Source organism: Ursus arctos, unplaced genomic scaffold, assembly GCF_023065955.2.
Source record: "Ursus arctos isolate Adak ecotype North America unplaced genomic scaffold, UrsArc2.0 scaffold_24, whole genome shotgun sequence".
NCBI lineage: Eukaryota > Metazoa > Chordata > Mammalia > Carnivora > Ursidae > Ursus > Ursus arctos.
In genome coordinates, this window is record NW_026622919.1 from 11,981,983 (window position 1) to 12,001,731 (window position 19,749).

At 55.6% G+C, this 19,749-nt stretch overlaps 1 protein-coding gene across 5 annotated transcripts in view; it reads right to left on the reverse strand.

Moving 5' to 3' along the window:
• Positions 1 to 18,201: 18,201 nt before the first annotated feature.
• CEP112 (centrosomal protein 112) overlaps positions 18,202 to 19,749 on the reverse strand; it is a 418,880-nt gene continuing 417,332 nt past the window's right edge. For all 5 annotated transcript variants that reach the window (XM_057317729.1, XM_057317726.1, XM_057317731.1 and 2 more), the window contains one exon: positions 18,202 to 18,498. In XM_057317729.1, coding sequence (XP_057173712.1) covers positions 18,435 to 18,498 — 64 coding nt within the window. In that variant the 3' untranslated portion in view covers positions 18,202 to 18,434. The remainder of the gene's footprint in view (positions 18,499 to 19,749) is intronic.

A 19,749-nucleotide genomic window follows, 5' to 3' on the forward strand; every position in this document is an offset into this window, starting at 1 on the left:
TTCTCCCAGCCTGCAGTAGAGCCCCCTACCCCTGGGCCCCCTGACACATTGCCACCATAGAGAACATTCTGTACTCCAAAATTGACTGTATTGTCCCTGGCTTCAAATCCTCTCTTGGCTGCATATATCCTCCAGGACAAGACCCAAAGCCTGTTGTATGGTGCCCGAGGTGTTTGGCCCTGGCCAGTCTCCAGCTCTGCCTCCTTCTGGCTTCGCAGGCCCCTGCCAAGGGCGGTCCCCCATGGTGGCTCCTGTCTTCTACTCCTCTGTGCCTTTGTGCTTGGGAGTCCCTTGGCTGGCAGACCACCCTCTTCGGCTTCTTCATTCCTCCCCTGCCTTATCGCCCCCAAACTGGGAGATGCTCCTCTCCTCTATGGTTCCGTGGCACCTGGACCTCACCTCTAGCAAAACACCTTGTCTGATCAATTTCTCTGTCCTACCCACTCAACCGTGGGCTCCAAAGAAGGGGCCATGTTTTTTTGATACATTCATCCCTTAGCCCCATCCACAGCTGAACCATGTTGTGGCCACGGGTGATACATGAAACATTGGACAACCGGTATAACATGGACACGGGCCCACCAGCACGGATGCCGGCCTGGGTGCTGGGGCTGGGTCATGAAATCCTCCCAGCAGAGTCAAGCCTTTAGCTCCTGCGTCATGGGCCGTTGTGGCTGGCATCCTCGAAGTAGACCTGGATGAGCCTGTGTCTAGGCACTCTGCCCCGGGTCATTCCCTCCCTTTGAGCATGGTGGGGCTTCCTGTCTTGCCTCGAACCAACAGAATACGGCAGACAGGACAGGATGTTCCTTCTGAGATTGGATTATAAAAAGATGGTGACTTCTCTCTTCGGTGCTTTTGTAGGATCGTGAGGCAGGCTGTGGAGGGGAGAGGCCCATGCGGCAAGGGACAAGGCCTGCCACCAGCCAAGTGAGTGATCTTGGAAGTTGATTCCGACCCAGCCAAGCCTCGAGACCTGTGTAGGCCCAGCTGACAAGCCCCCTGCAACGCCGTAGACCACGTTGAGCCAGAGACACCTGCTAAGCCACGGCCAGATTCTGGACCCACAGATGAAGAGGCATCCTTTCTGAAGGGGCGTGGCAAAACCAGACCTGTTCCCCAGACCTTTGCTCTGTCGACTAACAGGGCTCATGCTGGGGACCAAGCTGCAGGACATACGGGTTACAGGAGCCTTTTCCACACTGACGCACAACAGCACATGGGGCGGTGGGGGGGGGGGGGACCGGCGACAAGCGTAAGCCGGCAATAATTATTACATGTCCGAGGTTCTTCCAAGGCTACTGGATGGTTCTGTAAAAACATATCAGATTCTCCAAAGAGGTTATGAAACGCAAAACCGAAATCGTTTTGAGATTTTACTGAGTTACAGGCTAGTGACATTTGAGCAAACTCCAAAACAGCATTCACTTCGCTGCCACCTTTCCCCGAGTTATTGGGGCTTCCCCCCCCCAAAATGGAGAGACAGGACTTATTCGTCTAGAAGGTGCATAGGAATATTATTTCTTAGTTATTGCTTCAAATTGAGAAGAGGGAGGCGAACCTTCCCCTTGGAGCTGTAGGGAACCTGGACAAAAAGTTGCTAATGAGGGGATCTTCGGGATTAAAATGCGATGCCGAGAGTAGGAGGGGCTGGGGCTCTTTCTTTGCATGATATTTGTAAAGCAATCTTCAGAATTCCTATCAGGGAACTTCGATGTGGGGGAGAGAATTCCTGAATGGGGGTGCCCAGAACTACTCTGGAGAAGACGTTTTTGGTTTTGTTTTGTTGATGTGACCATGTGACCATTGTCGGCACAGGAGACAGTACTTAGAGGTTTTTGTAGCAAAGGTATGAGCATCCCCAAATTAGGATGTGTGGATTGAGCGGATGTTCTGTTAATAACTATTCCCCAATAATACTTTTTGAGTGTAGAAAAAAGATACAGTATTTACCGAAGCTACAACATCTATCTTGATAATCTCAACACGTCACCCCAACACTTAGGGGATGTTAGGGAAAAATCAAGTGGAAAAAATCCGCCGTGAGCTAGCCCAGCTCTCCAGACAAGGAAGACTGGGGCGTGGTACCACCAACAGACGCCACGATGAGAAGGCCGGTCTTTTAGCTGAAAACGCCATTTCCCCTCTCCCTGAACTATTTCTTTTTTGCAGAATTAAGTATTTTTCTCAAGGTCAATTCGTTCAATGCGTTAAATCTGTCTACCTATGTACCCCTTTGCACCTGAATCCATGAATTCACAAATCAGAAAATGGTTGGGAACTGGTTGCCTGCCTTTGGGGTCACAAAAAGCGAGTAAGGGGCTTGCCCCTCCTCCCCTTCTCAAAGCCAAGGTCAGAGAAGACGGGCGCACAGTGAGCCAGGGGTGAAGGGCAGGTGTGAGACAGCTGCCTGCCGAGTGGAGACAGGACTGTCTTCCCGGTGGCTGCTCAGAGGGAGCCCTGGAGAAGTCCCAGTGGCAGGACAGCTTCCAGAGGTCAAGACCGAGGAGCCGGCCCCGGCCCCGAAAGGCTCTGTCACCCAGTTAGGGTGCGGGGGGCCCCGTGGCCGCGAGGCCTTCCCCCCCAGTCAGCTTTCTCAGGTGATCACCCACTTCCTGCAGGTCTAGCTGCTGCTTCACCTGAACTTGGCTTTGCAGTAACAGACAGGACCCTCCCAACCCCCACCCCAAGCTTTAACCTTTTCTACCCTGACAAAGGCCGCCTTCCTTCCCCACCTCCAGCCTCCCCAGGGGGTCCCTGCTCTGAATTTCCCTGTGAAAAGGTGTCAACCTTACACTCTACACGACAATGGAGGGGCTAGTGTGCCCTTGGGATGGTGCTCACCCCTCCCCCGCACCAAGAAGAGACCTTTTCCCAGGGAGCCGGGAGGGAAGAGGAAGATGGGCACGGAACGCAGTGGGCACCGGGGCTCCAGAGTGGATCCAAACACCAGAGTGCCTGCCCTCTGCAGTCAGCTGTCTGGGGGATGGTGGGGAGGAAGACGGCTATTTGACTAGGAGGGCTCAAGGTGGAGGCTCTGATCACCTGGGCTGAGGAAGAGCCTGGAATCCAAGCTCTGTGCTGGAATTGGTGAGCAGCAGGCCAGGGGTAGGGGGTGGGGGATGCTGGAGCTGTGGGCAGATGGGAGCAGGACCTGCACACAGGCCCCAGGCAGGAGGAAGCTGTGCCTTTTCCAGAAACCCATGAACAGTGAGAGCCAGTGAGAAAGGCAAGATGGAGCAGACTGGCCTAGGTGGGCTTGGCGGAGCCTTGTGGGCCCGGGGAGGAAAACGTTTTCTTTATCCTAAAATATAATTATGAGCCAAGGGAGTGTGGCATAGTGGTTAAACACGGAGGCTCTGAAAAGGGATGACTGGCTCCCTACAGAGAGAGGAGAGAGTCTGTCCTTGGTCTGTGCCTCAGTTTCCCCAAGTATAAATTGGGAGGAATGGCAGCACCTGGCTTGGGAGTTGCTGTGAGGATTAAATGAAGTAAGTACCGTCAAGGGTCTAGGACCCCACCTGGTGACCAGTGAGCACCTGGTAAGGATGAATTACCTCGGGCAAAAAACGAACAACCCAGTCTGGGGCCTGGCTCCCCCGTGAAGGAAGCCCTGAAAAGAAAGTCTTTGGGGCTCTTTGAGACTCCCTTCCCTTCACTATAAAATGGGAATCAAATAATGGCACGATTCAGGCAGCATTTGAGTGGAAACGTTCTAGCCAGTAAATTCCGTTTCTGGCATCAACGGGTTGCCAAGGCCAGCTGGGGTCTTGGCACGCGGTTTATCTCCTCAATGCTCGCGGCCAGTCTTCAACCAGGGGCAAGGCTGCAGCCAACTAACTTCATTGTGCGTCTCCTCGGAAAGCACCCCCAGCCCCAAGCCTTGCTGCCACGCCAGTGAGTGAACCCTTGCACGGCGTCCGCACCGGGGGCCACCTCCCGCCTCCAGGCCTGTCGCCAGGCTCGCATGTGAGCAGCCTTGGCGTGTTTGGCGGTCCTGCTGCTCCTCCCAAGAGCCGGAAGATGGGCCCCACGGAGTGGGGTCAGGAGAAGGGGGCGCGCATCCCCGGCCCCCCTTATCCTCCAAGCCCCCGCTGCTCCCTCTCCCTCGGAGCCCTCCCAGGGAGCTTCACGTGATTGGCACCAGCCCCACAGCCCCCTTCCGTGTCCACAATTTTTTAACGATCCAGGTGTGACTACCAAGTTTCTGAGGCCTTCCCCCGGCACATGTGTTCCTCTCTGTAAATCCCGCGCAATGCTGTGTCTCGACAATTCTTCTCAGTGTAGATTCCATCCCTTCTTCATATTCCGCGTCGAAAAAAGGCTTGTTCCAAGCCGGTCCTGGGGTGCGAGGTATGAGGGCCACAAACCCGTCAAGGCTCCCTGCCAGGTGTGCGCTCTGGTGCTAGCCAGGGGCTTCTGCTGGGGTGCAGGACACGGGCTGGCCTTCCTCTCCAGCAAGGCTTCTGTGTGTCTTTGAGATACAGAGAGCTGTAACATCTTGGTGTGGGGGGGACGCCGGGGCAGCCCCCGCCGGGGGGAGGGGGAGAATCAGGAGCTTCAGAGGATGACAAGGGTCCAAGACTGAGCCCCTCCCCGCTGCTCTCCAGCCCTCTGGCGCTCTGCACGTGGACTCAGTGCTCCCTCAACGTGCTGCTCATGCCCCTTGCCCTGCCTCGTGCTCTGTGTGCCTGGCACGGGTCGGCCGTGTCCTGGAGGCTGCTTACCCCAGGTCCCCAGGGCCCTCTTGGCAGGGCCACATTCCAGGACACTGAAGGCGCATGCGAGCCCACCTGTTTCTCCCACTGGCTTTATGGCCCACACAGGAGCCTACAGAGCAGGGGTCAGTGCTGCAGGCAGCAGGAGGGAAGGCGGAGGGGGAGAAGGGAGTTTGGTCATCCCTGAAGTACTTGACCCTGGCTCGGCTGTATTGCCAGGATGGACAGCCATCTTTTTCAGATTCTCTTTTCCTCCCTGGTGGGTGCTGGGGGCCAGTGAGGGAGGCTGGATGACACTACTGGGTGCAGAGCACCCAGCACAGGGCCCCTGAGCCTGTTTCCCAAGGCCGGATGAGTGCGCGGGGGCAGGAAAGGGCAATGGGAACATTTTGGGGCTTTCCAGCTGGACGTTCCCTGCTGGGTCTCGCCCACTTTCAGTAGAGGGAACAGAGACCCCATGGGCTTTGGGAATGGAGGCCACTGGACACATCTCTTCATTGACCACCTCCTCCGACCACCCTTCATGGATTCAAGCCTGCTCCATCCTCTGCTGGTCGGCTGGGGGCTGGGTCCTCACCTGCTGGCCCTGTGGTGGGCGCATGCTTCCCTCCACTCCTTTAGCTCCCATGGCGGGGGAGAGACCCCCGGCCCCAGAAGAGGAGGAGACTAACCAGGGGTGTGTGTCATTCTGCCCATCCCTCTTTGGAGTTGGCCTGTGGAGTCTCCCGATCTTCATCAGCTCCCTGAAGCCCTAAGTTTCATAGGGCAGACCCCACTGGGGTGATCCAAGGTCGTCCCTCCAAACCAGTATCCGGTAAGCATGTCTAATTTGGTCCCAGCTCTAGGAAGCCGATTGCTGATTCGGGCCAGACACTTCCTGGATCGGCAGCAAACCCGATGTATCATCACCACCGGCCTGAACCCTGTGTCACCTCGACTCTCAGGCAGGGCAAGGGGGCGCTATTTATGAGCCCCTCCCCCAGAACCTCAACACTCAGTTTAGAGTTTTCTCTATAAATGTCCTCTTTGCGGTGGGCCTTATTCAGGGTCACCCCAGGCTGGGAGGAGAAGGGGACAGAATAGAGACACAGGCACAGGAAGTCACAGTCACTCCCATCCCAGGAATATCCTCTTTCCCACCCGTCTGCACGTGGCCTGGGATGCTTGTCTTTCCTATATAATGTGCATACATAATGGCCAACCCGAGCTGCCCAGAGCTGTCGGCTGCTGGAACCAAGCCTACCACTTCTTTTGTATCTGGTACAGTGTAAGGAAGGAGCAGAAGAATTCATGCCTGAGAAGCGACACCAGTCCTTGGAACTTTGGAGTCGGAGAGACCGACTTGGAATAAGTTGTATATCTTTTTAAGCCTTAATTTCCCCATCTGCAAAAACAGAGCTAAGGATAAATAACCTCTTTCAAGGGTTGTGTGTGACTGCAATAACTTTCCAGCTATCCTTCTTTCAAAATGTTTAAATAATTTTCAAGCTATCCTTTTTTTAAAAAAAAATGTTTCCCACTTACCAGGCCCAGGCTAACAGGCCCAAGATGCTGCGGGTATCGAGATAGGATGTGCCACGTGCCAGCCATCGTCGCCGGCATGGAAAAGGCAGAGTGACCACTATTGGCTGTTAGTATTCACCTGTGTCCGGTCCAGGAAGCTGGGCCCAGAGACCTGGGCCGGATGACCACACCCCGGCTTGTACGTGTGGCTCCTGGGCCCGGTCAGACATGACTGTAGATGTTTCCAGGCTGATCCTGCCCCAACCAGAGGGAATCCAAGGCCTGCGCCCAGAGGGAAGGTGGGTCTGGGTCTCGGGAGCCACCACCACCAGCATGGCTCCCTCCTTGGCGCCATCTTCCGTCACAAAGAGCGGCTCTGTCTGAACCCCCAGGGCCCAGGGCAGTAAAAGGGCCATAAACAGAGCAAGCAGCCATAAACCAGAGACAGAGTCGTTAGCAGTTTCCTTTCTGATAAGGGCTTCAAGCGCTCCGAGGAGACGGCTGTGATTTCCAAGTCTGGTCCTTGCGCCCCAGATATTTGAATCCTCGGGTCAGAGTCCATGGAGAGAGAGGAGGTTGAGGAGAAGTCCTCCCAGGGGACAGGAAAGACCGGGAGGGCAAGAGGCAGGCTGCAGAGGGTTTCGGGTAATAACAGTGGCAACGTGGCTGAGGCAAGGAGACACTTGCCGTGGGCCAGGCCCTCTGCGAAGGGGTCCCCTCATTTGCTCTCCTGCCCAACCACTCCTCGTGGTCGACACCCCGTGACCAACCTATGTCACGGGGACACAGGCCTGGGGGGGCAAGAAGCTGCTGAACTGCTGCTGGCACAGTGCAGGACGTGAACGCCGGCCCCCTTCCAACTTCAGGAACTCAAGATGGCGGCAGCATGGGCCCCTCGGAGGGTGGGGACCGTGTGACTTGCACGGGTCACCTGCCCGCGGGGCCAGCCTGTCTAGAGGGCTCCGGATGCTTGGCGAAGATCACACGGCAGTAAACAGGGGTGGCACCAGGTGTGGGCACAGGGCAGTGGGAAAGGACAGACTCTGGGTTGGTTCTTGGACTCCTCCCAGCCTTTCTTCCACCCCACGGACGGGCCGCCACCAGCCGTCGGCGAAGGCTCAGAGAGGGTAAGTGAACAGTTCAGGGTCACCCAGCTCTACCATAGGTGGATTCTCCTGATAAGGCCAGGGTTTCGAGGAGGGCCATTGCCCTGGAGGCTGTCAATCTTAGCTTGCTTAGACACCCTGCTGGGGCTGTGGAAGCGCCGGCTGGAAGGAGTGCCACGTCGGCCTCCCGTGAGGACAGATGCGTGGGCTCTGCCACCAGGAACTCGCCTGCCTCGGGGTCCAGGGCTCAGGCCTGGCTCTTTAGCTGATGGAGTTTTCTTGTAAACACTCCGGTCCAGTGTCAGCTTCCCAGTCTCTGAATGACAGGTGTCAGTTCCGAGAGGCTGAAATATCTGAGCTAGTCTGAGCTCAGCCTAGTCTGAGCTGCTAGTTTTAAGAACAAGAGCCATAACCTGAAGAGACATCTGTTACTTTTCCAGTTGCCTCTGTGTTCTCACCGATGGAACGCATCATCAGCGAGAGCTAGTGGCTGGCGCCCAGGCCTCCATCCCAGTCCAGGCTCTGCCTCCAGCTTGCTCGGTGGCCCAGGCTACTCTGGGCAGTGCAGGGTCCCCACCTGCACCAGAAGGGGCTTGGAGATCGGCATCTCTGACTCTTATACTCCAGCTCCTTCTGCTCCATTCCCCCTCCTCGCTACACATATGTCACACCCACCGGAGGCCCCAGGGCCTCACCTTGGCCGAGGCTGTGCTCATTAGCTAAGAGCGACAGGACTGCAGAAGGCAGCAGCTGTCGCCCCCTTGCTTCTTGTCCCCGTGTGCCGCCTGCATGGGCCTCCCTGGAGGGAGCGGAGAGGTGCCAGCTTGTGACCATTGGTAATGGCCACAGGTCCCACATTCAAGAATGGTAACACAGATGCAAGCGGATGCCGAGAGGGCAGGACCCGCTTCTTCCTTCGGTCCCAGTGGTCTCTTCCAAAGAGCCATCATACCTCTGCTTTGGGAGGAAGGGCCAGGTTTTCCAAACCCTCCTAGAATTAACAATGAATCTAGGATGCCATCTTGTGCATTCCTGACACGATCCCAAGCATTCAGGGTTAGGTATAATCAGAAGGATTTGAAAATAATATCCACGTCGATAAGAGGACCAATTAAGTAAATCATAGACAGGGCGCAGGCATCTCACAGGAACATTATACAGCCATTTAAAAGGGAATGGAGGGGGGCGCCTGGGTGGCTCAGTCGGTTAAGTGCCCGTCTTCAGCTTGGGTTATGATCCCAGGGTCCTGGGATGAAGCCCCACATCGGGCTCCTTGCTCGGCAGGGAGTCTACTTCTCCCTCTGCCCCTCTCCCTGCTTGTGCTCTCTCTCTCTCTTTCTCTCTGATAAATAAACAAATAAAATCTTAAAAAGAAAAAAAAAGGCAACCGACTCTTGAATTTGGCTCAGGTCATGATCTCAGGGTGGTGGGCTCCAGCCCGAGTCGGGCTCCTCGCTGGGTGTGGCGCCTACTTAAGGTTCTCTCTTGCCCTCTGTGCCTCCTGCACTCTCCCCCTCTAAGAAACAGAAATAAAAGGTAATGGAGGTGTACTGATACCGGAAGTACATATGAAGTTAACTCCAAAAAGCAAGAGGCGAAAGTTGTATCAAACATACATTCAAACAGGCAAAATGTACAGAAAAAAGACTGGAGCCCTCGAGGGCGGGCCTATGAATCATTTTTCTCTGGCTTTTTATACTGTGTTAGCAGGCTGGGGTTGCCAGTACCCCCAGCCAGGCCTGGACGGCGACATTTTGTGCCACGTGACCCTACCCCTTCCTGGGCACAGCTGACTGAACGACGCACGGCCGTGTCACTCGTGGGAGGCCCACAGTGGGCACTTCGGCGCCACAGGCCTAGAAAGAGGGGCGGGGTTGTTCAGTTTTTCCCTTGAGCTCGGAAATTTGAACTGAGAAACAAAGAAAAAATTGTGCTCCCTGGGAGCCAAAGCTATAGAAAGAGGCCAGAGCGAGGCCGAGGGGATGGTTGCCATGGCCAGAGGGCTTTTGAAATGATGAGGGGCCAGCGGGAGGGGCCATGCCCTGAGGGAACCCCAAGCCCCTCATGTTCTTGCAACGAAACCCTATTTTCCCTTGGGGTCAGTCGAGTGGGTCTCTGGTCCTTAAAATGGAATAATATTATTTTGTGTTTTCCAAAGTTTCTACAATGACAGTGTATGACTTTTAATAACATAGTTCACTTCCGAAGAGGGGTTCCCTTGCATCCTTGGCAACCCTACTATTTTAGAGCTCTTCTACTGGGTCAAATATTTTAAATAAGCTTGGCCTTGCATCATTTCACCGGGGTTACGGAAGAGCTGGAGTTCAAGGGCACTTGAATGCTTTGCAACGCAGATGTCCCTCTGGGGGCTTTGGCATCAGACACCCCCAGCCAGGCCTGCTGGGGACACCCCGACAGGCCAACAGAGCCTCGTCCCTCTCAGAAATGTCAGCTTGGAAAGGCAGCTTGGCATCCCCTGTTTCGTGCCGACCCCATCTTTAGACAAGTGAGCGCGCCCTCACTGGCACATGGGTCTCTACGCTGCCTTCCCCAGGCACTCACGCTCGCACACGCACCCCTGAAGACGAACAGCCTGGAGACGGCAGACGAGGAGACGGAAGAAAACATGGCATCGGTTTTACGGAATTTGAAGTCCATTTCCTCAGCCAGGGGACTTTTGTTTGTGAGTCTGAACAGATAAGAGTGATAAATCTCCAGCCCTCCAATCCCTTAGCATCTCCATTCCACTCACACGCTTCTCCCCTTGAAGTTTTTGTTCTCCACACTTCCTGCTATCTCAGACTCTTGGCCAGATCTGCTCACTTGCAAGGGGCGGCAGAGTGGCCACAAACGTTCTCCCCTCCCGGATACAATGCACAAGACCCCGTTCACCTGTCTATTAGCTTCTGGGAACATTCTTCCTACCTGCTTGCAATGCAGATTGCTAGGCAGGAAAGGCCCAGAGTGGGTAACATGGGGGGGGCATGTATGGGCTCTTCCAGCACCCCGGGCTCCTGGGGAGAAGTCCAGGATGGTACCGCCAGACAGAAGCTGCTGGGGACACCTCAGTCCCGAGCTCCTGTCCCAGTTTCACCCCTTAAAAGCTGTGGGGCTTGGGCAACATTTTTTGCTCTTTCCGTGCCTCGATTTTCTCAACTGTGAAATGGGAATGAGCTGTTAACGGGGAGGGCGAAATGAGGAAAAGGACATAAAGGTCCACGTGTACAGTGAGTGCCCTCTAAACTCTGCTGCCGTTCAGCTTGGGGAACCAGGCTGCGGCCGCCTCGCCTCTCCCTCCCCTGGTGCCCCCACCGGAAAATGTCCCCACCGGGAGCCTCTGGAGAGACGGCTGGGGGCTGGCCATGCTGAGCGCTGGGCAGTCACCCCAGGCCGGGCACCTTTGAGACGCGTCCATGAGCAGCCCGACTGCTCCTTCTGCGGACTGTGTCAACACGCAGCGCGGTCCTGGCTCAGGGAAGGGTGAGCGGCTGCAACCAGGTTTAGAAACACATGTCAAACCCAATTCCAACCAGATGAGGCTGGCCTGCTTCCAACGGCCACTTTCCATCCCAGGCCCGGCCAGGGATGCCAGATCCCATCCCCAGGCAGCCGGGCCTGTTTGTTCCCCGAGAGTCCTCGGGCCCAGACGGAGCAGCTCACCTCTGCTCTGGAGGCTCCATTCAGAAGGTCCAAGCCATGAGTCACGGAGCTCAAGGAAGCAGCAACCTTTCGGAGACCCCACGGCCCGTCCTATAGTTAAACAGGCCAGTTCTCTCCCTGACACGGGGAGGAGCTGGGCGAAGAAAGAGGCTGGGAGATGCTGTTTAACCCCCACAACGAGGGGGCTGCAGGAGCCAATGGCTCCCCCAGGAAGTGAAATAGCCCATATATAGAGAACGGGCCTGAGCCAATTGGCCAGAAAGCCACTGGCTTCTCTTTGCTCGGTTAAAAATGGTGGCTTGGAAAAAAAAAAAAAAAAAAGCCACCACCACCCAAAAAACCAACCCACGAGAGAATGCAGCATACCAGCAAAGAGTCAAGAAGGAAAGGAAATCCAAATGTTTTGAGTTTAGCTATTAAGCATAGTTTCCAGTGAGTGTACTCATGTCTTGAAATGAAACAGATGAAAGCAACATGTGTCAATGGCCATAGGAAGGCAGTAGTGTCATCAGCAGGAAATAATGGAATTGAACCCTGAAGCCTCAGCCCAGAACTTAACTCTTGTGCTCCAGTCCCAAGGGCTTTCTGCGCCAAAGGCCGGGAAAGTTTCTGGCACCCCTGGGGCTCTGCCTCCGCAGGCCCCGGAAGAACCCTCTGCAAGGACCAGGAACACCACGGAAGGACTTGCTTTCTGCAGGGCTGATGGCCTTCCCAGGCCCAGGAAGAGGGCTGCGAGCGCTGAAGGGGAACCACACAGCCTCTGTCCACGGGGAGCTATAAATCCTTGGCGCTGGGACCACAGAAGACTTCTTGGCAAGGGCAACGCTGGCTGCTCGTAGAGGCGGCCGAGCCAAGGCCAAGATGCTGGCACTGAAAGGGTGGGTGCCCCTCCCCCCCCGAGACCCACAGGCCCCGAGAGGCTGTCAGGGCGGCTCTGCAGCCAGGGGTGCAGATGGGGCAGCCTCTTCTCACCTGATCCCCCCACTCCAGCCAGAAGGAAGAAAGTGCACGCACACCCCTTCGGCCCACCCTCAGAGCCCTGGGAAAAACAGTGACTCTGGGCCCGGGACGGTGAAGCCGATGTCCACACAGGCCTCGAGAGGAGTGAGAATGGCTTTTCCAGGCCTCTCTCCCTGCTCTCAGCTCAGATGGATGGATGCTATGCAGCTCTGGGGATACCTGCCTCGCTGTTGCCTCTGCACAGCACGTGCAGAGAATACGTACAATGTAAAAACGAAACAGAAAAAAGTGGAATAAAACAGATAAAAGAAATCAAGCGGGATCACTGAGTGAGAGCCTTGGTGAGTCTGGTTTTAGACCTGGTCTTAGCTCACGGGCCCAGCGCTGCCCAACAGCACAGTAGGCCGCCCACAGCACAGCAGGCCGCCCTGCCACCTGCGCCAGAATCCTTGGGGAGCTAGTCCCCTGATTTTCAGACTAGGCCGGTCCAAGATAATCTAAAGCAAATGGATGATAGCCTTGTCACCGCATGCAGATAAAATTAATGCTTCAATTCCTTCTTTCATCATTAAACAATTAAACTCCTAACAGGTCTCAATGTTGGACTCCAGTAGAGGTGATTGGTATCACTCAGAAATGTATACATTCGGATTCTCTGTGCCCCTGTATATCGGTCTGCCCAGGCTATCATAACAAAATTCCATAGCCTCCGTGGTATAAGCAACAGAAATTTACTTCTCACCGTTCTGGAGGCTGGAAATCCAAGACCAAGTTTCCAGCCTATTCAGTTCCTGGGGAGAAACTCTCTTCCTGCCTTACGGACAATCACCATCTCACTATATCCTCACATGGCAGAGAGAGAGAGAGAGACAGAGAGAGAGAGAGAGAGACAGAGAGAGAGAGAGGGAGGGAGGGAGGAAGGGAGAGATCTGTTCTCTTCCTCTTCTAATAAGGGCATGAATCCCATCATGGGGGGCCCACCCTGATGACCTCATCTAACCCTAATTATGTCCCACAGGCTCCAACTCCAAATACCATTATCTTGGGGGTTAGGGGTTCAACATGTGGCTGGGGATAGGGCAGTTCATTGCATAGCATCATGTTTCAAGGACCGTCGGCAGGCCCGTCCAACCACATAGGGAGGTGTCTGCCCTGTGTCATGCACTGTCTCAGGCTCAGGGACAGTGTCCGCGATGACCAGACACTGGTTTTGTGTTTTAAGAGTTTGAGAGGGAAACAGAGAAGCAGATGGCATAACCAGAACAGAGGAAGAGCCAAAGCCGTGGGGTGCTGGGGGGAGGGGCGTGGGGGCACAGAGCCCGCCCTAGATGAGATGACAAAGGGGCAGAACCAGTCCAAGGAAGCTGAGCGGGACAGCCCTGGAAGGCAAAAGAGCATGAGCAAAGGCCCAGAAGCCAGGCACAGCTGCTGCAGGATCGCATCTTGGGAGCGCACAAGGTGCCAGGCCAGTGGCTGTCCAGAGTGGAGTGGGCGTGGCCAAAGCAAGGGGAAACCGAATGTTCTGGTATTGAGTATGGCCTTGACTATAGAGAAACTGGCTAGCAGGGGAGCTATGTCACTGAGCTGTGTCTCAGGAAGCACCTTCTTGTGGGAGTGTTGGGGGGGCGCAGGGTCTAATGAAGGGTGGGATGCAAGAAGTGGGGACCCCATGGAAGTCTGTGGTATTTAGATATTTGCATTTTATTTCAGGGACTTTCTTAGGTTGGGCTCCCCAGAAGCAGACCCTGAGATGGGAATTCAGGTGAATTACTGGGAAATAGTCTCAGGGAAAATCTGTACGGGAGGAGGTGGTGGCCTGGGGAAGGGAAGGAAGTGGGGGCATGATGTCCATCAGATCCCCCAGAGGGTGACTTTGGTTCACTGTCACCCTGGCTTGGAGACAAAGGAGCTGGGGTATTTCTGCCCTGGTGAAGGGCTTGGGGGATAGGAGAGGGGATGAAGGCACTTTGTACTCTCAGAACTTGTAGGCACAGTGGGTGCCCGAGGGAGGTAGGGGTCAGCGGAGTGTTGAGTTTTAGTTCTCTGCTTCAGTTGCTTATGAGACCTCCCAAGGACTCCCAGTGGGTCCTGTGAGCATTGCAATTAGCCAGGAATTCGTGCTTCGGGAGAACTTGCATGGTTCAGATCTAGAAGGTCAAGAGAAGTCCAAACCAGGACTGCCAGCATCAGCTCTGTCACCAGGATTATGGGGACCCTGTGGCTCTGGAAGATTCCTTCCCGCTGTGAAAGGGGCAAGGGACATGGCAGGGAAAGGAATGGTGCCCCCAGATTGAGCCAAAAGCTAACTAGGAACCTCACTGTCGGCTATACCAGAGCTGCACCGCAAGAGTGGGGGCTCGGTTCCTGGAGCCCGGGAGCCCATCCCCAGGCTGCCACTGACTGGTTAGCTGAATGCGGGGCAAGGGCGCGTCCCTATCCATCGGTGACTCAGTGCCCTTTATTCCCATAACCGGGATGGCTTTACCTGCCCTGCCCATTTCTAAGATTGTTATAGGGATAAAAATAGGAATCCACCCTGGGAAAGTTCTCCAAGAATGTTCAAACACACTCTACTTCCGAAATGGTGAGTAATGTCAGACGTGGGCAGGCGGGGAAGAAAGCGACATTCACTGAATATCCCCTACACGCTGATGGCTGCCCTCCCAGGCTTCATGCAAATGAGAAGGTGCCCTGGGCAGAACTTTGACCCTCGGGCGGGATACTGACAGAGACCTTGGTCTGTCCCTACAAGCCACAGACACCACGAGTCACGGGATCTCCACCTAAATGCCATTAATCACGGAGCATCTGAGTTACCTCTTCAGACTTGAGGCTAGGGATCAAAGTCGGCCAGCCAGGGAGGCTTTGATAAGTTTAACCAGGTCGAGAGCCAGCTCCCTGCTCTGCCTCCCCGGCCAGCCACACACACTCGGCCAGCCTCCAGGGCCAGGCCAGACTTCCACCAGGCTCCACTTAGCTCCAGAGTTAACCTCATCCCCTTCAGAACGGGGCAGGGAAGCCGTTGCTCTTCTCTGGGAAAATCAGCCCTGTGGGGGATATGGTTTGGGGACCCTACAAGCAGAACCACTCCCTCTAAAACATGGAAGTCTGTGCCCCAGGCCCATGTACAAAGCCTACTTGTCTTGGACCCTCAGGCTGCAGGGGAAAAAGTCAAAACTGTGACTGTACCATCTGAACAGTCAGGGGACACCTGTAGAACCGTGGAGAGCTTCTCTGTTAGGATGTGTGGCCCGTCTCACTGGGGGAACCCTGGTACTCCAAGGTAGTCAGACTCTCCAAGGACGCCGGTGTCCGCATCTAAGTCCGCATTTCACTAGGCAGCAAGGGAGTCTGGACCCACAGCTCTGGACCCCAAGCTCCTCAGGGGCGAGGATGAAATGCATTCACTTTTACGTCCCCAGAACTTCACCCAGGCAGGTGCCCGGCCCGGGCAGGTGGCCTCGACGCCCGGCTAACAGTGGCTGTGTTTCCTCACACGGCACCCAAGGAACTGAGGATCTGAGAGGCTGCGGGGCTGGCCTGGCTAAGCTGGTCAGTAAATGGCCGTCTGAACCCGAACATATGTCTGTCTAACTACAAAGTCTGGGCTTATTCCAATACACCTCACACGTGTCTCAACTGAGACATCTGGGTTACAGCATCATAAAAATCAAAGGTTGGCGATACTCACATCCCCAGCACCCAGTGTCGCGCATGGACTCGTTCTGTCGCAGAGCCAAGGGCCCGGGACCCTGGCCTCAGGCACATCTTTGCTGACAAGGGGTTCTGGGTAAGAGTATGCAGAAGGTGTCCATGCGGCCCACCCGGGGCGGGAGGGACAGGCCACACTAAGCGTGTTTCCAGTGTCGTCCGAGGGCTCTCTTCTACGGCCGCACGCAGCTACCGTGTACAGCGGCGGAATCAGCAGATGATTGTCTGCAAACTTGGGATTGGAACAAATCACATACATCACTCCCCCTATCAGGCTGTGCTGAAAATTCATCATAATTTTCTAAGAACAAACGAAATGCAAAGAGCTGGCTGTGCGACCGTCCCTGGCATAACTCGGAGGGCGCACCATCCCACTGTGGTCACGGAGAGTCTCTGGGGGGCTGACTGTTTAGAGCATTTGTGTCAAAACTTCGGGGCGCAGCCAGCTCCTGTCCCCAGTCCCACTCGCTGCCCCATCTCCCCCTAGGCGGTCTTTCTGCAAGGGGGTGGTCGCCCAGGAGATGTGGCCGCAGAGGTGCCAGGAGGACACCCCCCCCCCCGCCCCGCCGTCTCCTACTCTACCCGGATTCTTTCACCAGAGACCCAAGCACACACCTCCACTTCAGGAGTTTGGGGTACAGCTTGAGAAGCTGCCAGCTCTCCAACTGGGGTGGCATTTCTACCTCTCGAGGGAAGGATTTTGCAAGAACTGGAGTGAAAGCTGCAGGCGGACGGGGCTGCCACCGGGTGGTCTCAGACTGGGGAAGACCACTGCCCAGAGCTAGGGGCTGAGCCCTCTGCGCTCCATGCACGCGGAGGGGACTTTACAGGGCACTTGGTGGCAAGTGCTGTGTCAGCCCTGGTGGCCCTGGCTGCATTTTCTGGTCCTTCCACCCACACAGGTGGCTCTCTGGAGAAGCCCGGGAGGAGGAGAGGGGCCAGCGTAGCTGAGGGGTGCTGGCAGGGGTGAAGGGATTCCAGTAACCTCCCCCGGGCCCGGCCTCCCCACAGGACAGGTCCAAGAATGCAGTCCAGAGCCCTGCCCCAAGTTGGCAGCTGTTCAAGTGTCGATCCATTTCAAAGGCCTATTGTTAAACTTCTAACGGCCAAAAGGACGGCCCGCAGCCACGCACAGGGAAGTCCTCCAATTGCAGTGACCTGGCAGGCCATCGAGCTCCCCTTCAACCCGGGGAATGGAGCGGGGAGCCGGGCAATCCGTGCCATAAATCAGGGGATGGGTCCGAGCAGCCGGCGTGACCAGGAGGAGACCCCTTCCGGCCTTCGGGATTTACTGACGGGCCAGACGCAGGTGCGCAGAGCCGAGCGGCGACCCAGAGCGTTTGCACAAATGCTGTGGAGGGATATTGCGAATGTCTACACTGAATGTCGAGTTGAGTCTCCCTTGGGCGATCTTCTAGTTCGTTTTCCCAGGGTCTTGTCTGCTCCTGTGGGAGTCAGAGCTCTTGGTTCTGCTGCTCCCGGTTAGCTGGTGGTTTCAGGGCAAGTCACCCCACCTTTCTCACCAGAAAGTAAGTGTGGACCTGGTGGCCTGGCCTGACTCTCTCCGAGAACGCCAGGGGCTTCTCAGAGGAGGCAAGGGAGGCGGAGAGAAGCCTCAGCTGAGGAGGGGTGCCCACAGGGGGCCCCATTCCACCCCCCCCAGGCCCAAGGGTTCGAGCCCCCCACTGCCCGCCCCCCAGATCAGCACAGAGCAGATTTGGGCTCCAAGGACCCCCGGACCCCCGGCCTCTGTAAAGCCCACCCCAGGTTCCATCCCCCTCTGAAAACCCTTGTGCTTTTTATGTGTCTTCGTTTGATTTGAATTCTCATTTGCCATCACGAAGAAGTGGGGGCCAAGGGGGACCTTTGATCTTCTCGCGCCCCCCACCCTATCCCCAAGTTTCTGGGGTCTGTAGTTTGGCGGTGAGGTCTGGGTTTAGCAGCCAGCACTGCCATCCTGGGAGGGGAGCGCTCAGGCCCAAATTGATGTCAGATTCCCGGCCGGGCGGAGTGTTACCTGGAGCTTTGAAGCTCCGTAAGGACTCCAGACCGTCTTCTCAAGTCAGGGGCTACAAATGTTAATAAAATTAAAGCCACCTGAGAGCTCGCCCGGCGATCCTTTGAAAGCGAGTCTGTGATGGGTTATTACCCTCAATTATCTAGTTGTCCACTCTCTTAGCTTGGGGTTAAACTCTTAACTCTTCCCTTTGAAGTCATTATCCTTTTATCTATGACTGGACCAAGGAATCTCAGGACAATAATCAATGGAAACTTCATAAGAATAGAGGAGCCGGGAGGGAAAAGGTGTGAATATCCCTTTAACCGCTGGCCTGCCTGGGAGGGTGGGGGGTGGGGCACGGACGGACTGCCGCCCCGACTTGGGGAAGAAAAAAAAATAGGGGAGGACCCCCAAAACAACAGCCCAGCGATCAGTTTTCAGAGCCTCTGGAAAATGAAGAAACAGGGATGATCTGGGGGGGCGATCAGAGAGTTGCAGCCCTCATCAAAGGAGGAGAGAAAGTAATGAAGCAAAAAGACACAATTAAAGAATGGGTTTAATTAGGGCTTTGATGTCTGACATGGTGCACAACACTGTTCAAGGGGGAAGGGGCCAAACTATTCACGCGCCAGGAAATGGCTTGTTAAAAAGACCTGTCCCCCAAAGGGGCCGTCGGAGAGGGGAACTTTCATCCCGGCTTCTCCCACCGAGGAGGAAAGTCAGTCCCACACAGCGTCGGGAGGAAAACATCACAACTTCTTCTTCTTTTTTTTTTTTTCAAAAGTCTTTCTGGACTCCCGGAGGCAGCAGCTCTTTCGGGATCATTAGGCTGCCTGTCTCCCTGTTTAAAGAGAGAGAGAGAAGAAGAAGAAAGAAAAAAATGGGGGGGGGGGTTGCTAACTAACGTTGGAAATGCGTGCTTTATTTCCCGGTTGCCGAGTCCCGTGCGGAGCGCTCGTCTGCCCGGGAAGATGCGCACTCGGCGAAGAGCCGGCCCGGCCGCCCGATCCCGCCGCAGCAAGGGGTCTCCGGAGCGAGAACAGCCCTCGCCCGGTTTAAATGGGACGTTTCTAGCGCCTGCCTCGCCACCGTGCAGCCCACACCTCTTTTTCTGCCCGACGCACACAGGCCCACACGGCCAACCGAGGATTTGAAAGCTCACATTTTGCCCTGGTTACGACTCCCCCTCTCCTCATTAAAAAAAGAAGTAATAAAATAAAACCCCCGCTTGATTGTGCGCCCCATCTGGAAAGCTCCCTTCTCCATCGGCTAGGCCCTGACCGTGTTTTCGACCACAGGGTGACCTCTCCCCCGGCCGTGTCGTGGGGCTCCGGGGCGGGGGTGGGGGGAGGCCGGGCAGGGAGGAGATGGGTCAGACAGGCCTGCCCTTTGCTGGGAGGCGCCGAAGCCTTCTGAACTCAGGGCCAGCGCCGGACCCCACGGCCTGGGTTTCACGGTGCTCCCGGTTTAAGGGAGGCAGCTCCCCAAGTCTGTTCAGACAGGAAGCAACGGCTGCACGTTCTCGCGTTCCTGGGAATGACTTGGTCGGGCCCTCCAGCCGGAGCCGGGAAGGACAAACTGCTTCGAGACCCCAGTGCATATGCTTCTGACGAGGTTTTCAAGGGAGCCTGTCTTGGGTTTGGTTTCAGAATACATTGGCCTTGGGTTTTTATTTCTTCTGTCTTATTTATACACACACTTCAGCTAGCACTCTGGGAAAGAAAAAAAAAAAAAGGCAGCAGAGGTTTTGAAAAGTAAAGTGGCTTATGTGCAAAGATCAGAATGTTTCTCCTACTTTCTCCAAAGGCCTAGGGCTCTTCTCTCCCAGGGCCTGAGCCTTTTCTCCGAGAGAGTTCTCCTTCCCAGCCCCAGCCCTCATTTCTTCCAGGTCACTCTCCCGCTTCTTGGGTTTCAAGGAACCAGAAGGGTCACGGACGTGGGCAGGTGACCCGTGGCTTGGGCCATTCTGCTTTTGGGGGTGAGGGTGCAGAGCTGGGGCCTGAGGCAGTGACTCCCCGGTTGACAGGGGCAGGTGACGCCAGCCCCGCCAGTGAGAAGTCACAGAAATGTGGGGGTGCTCGAGGCCCTGCGA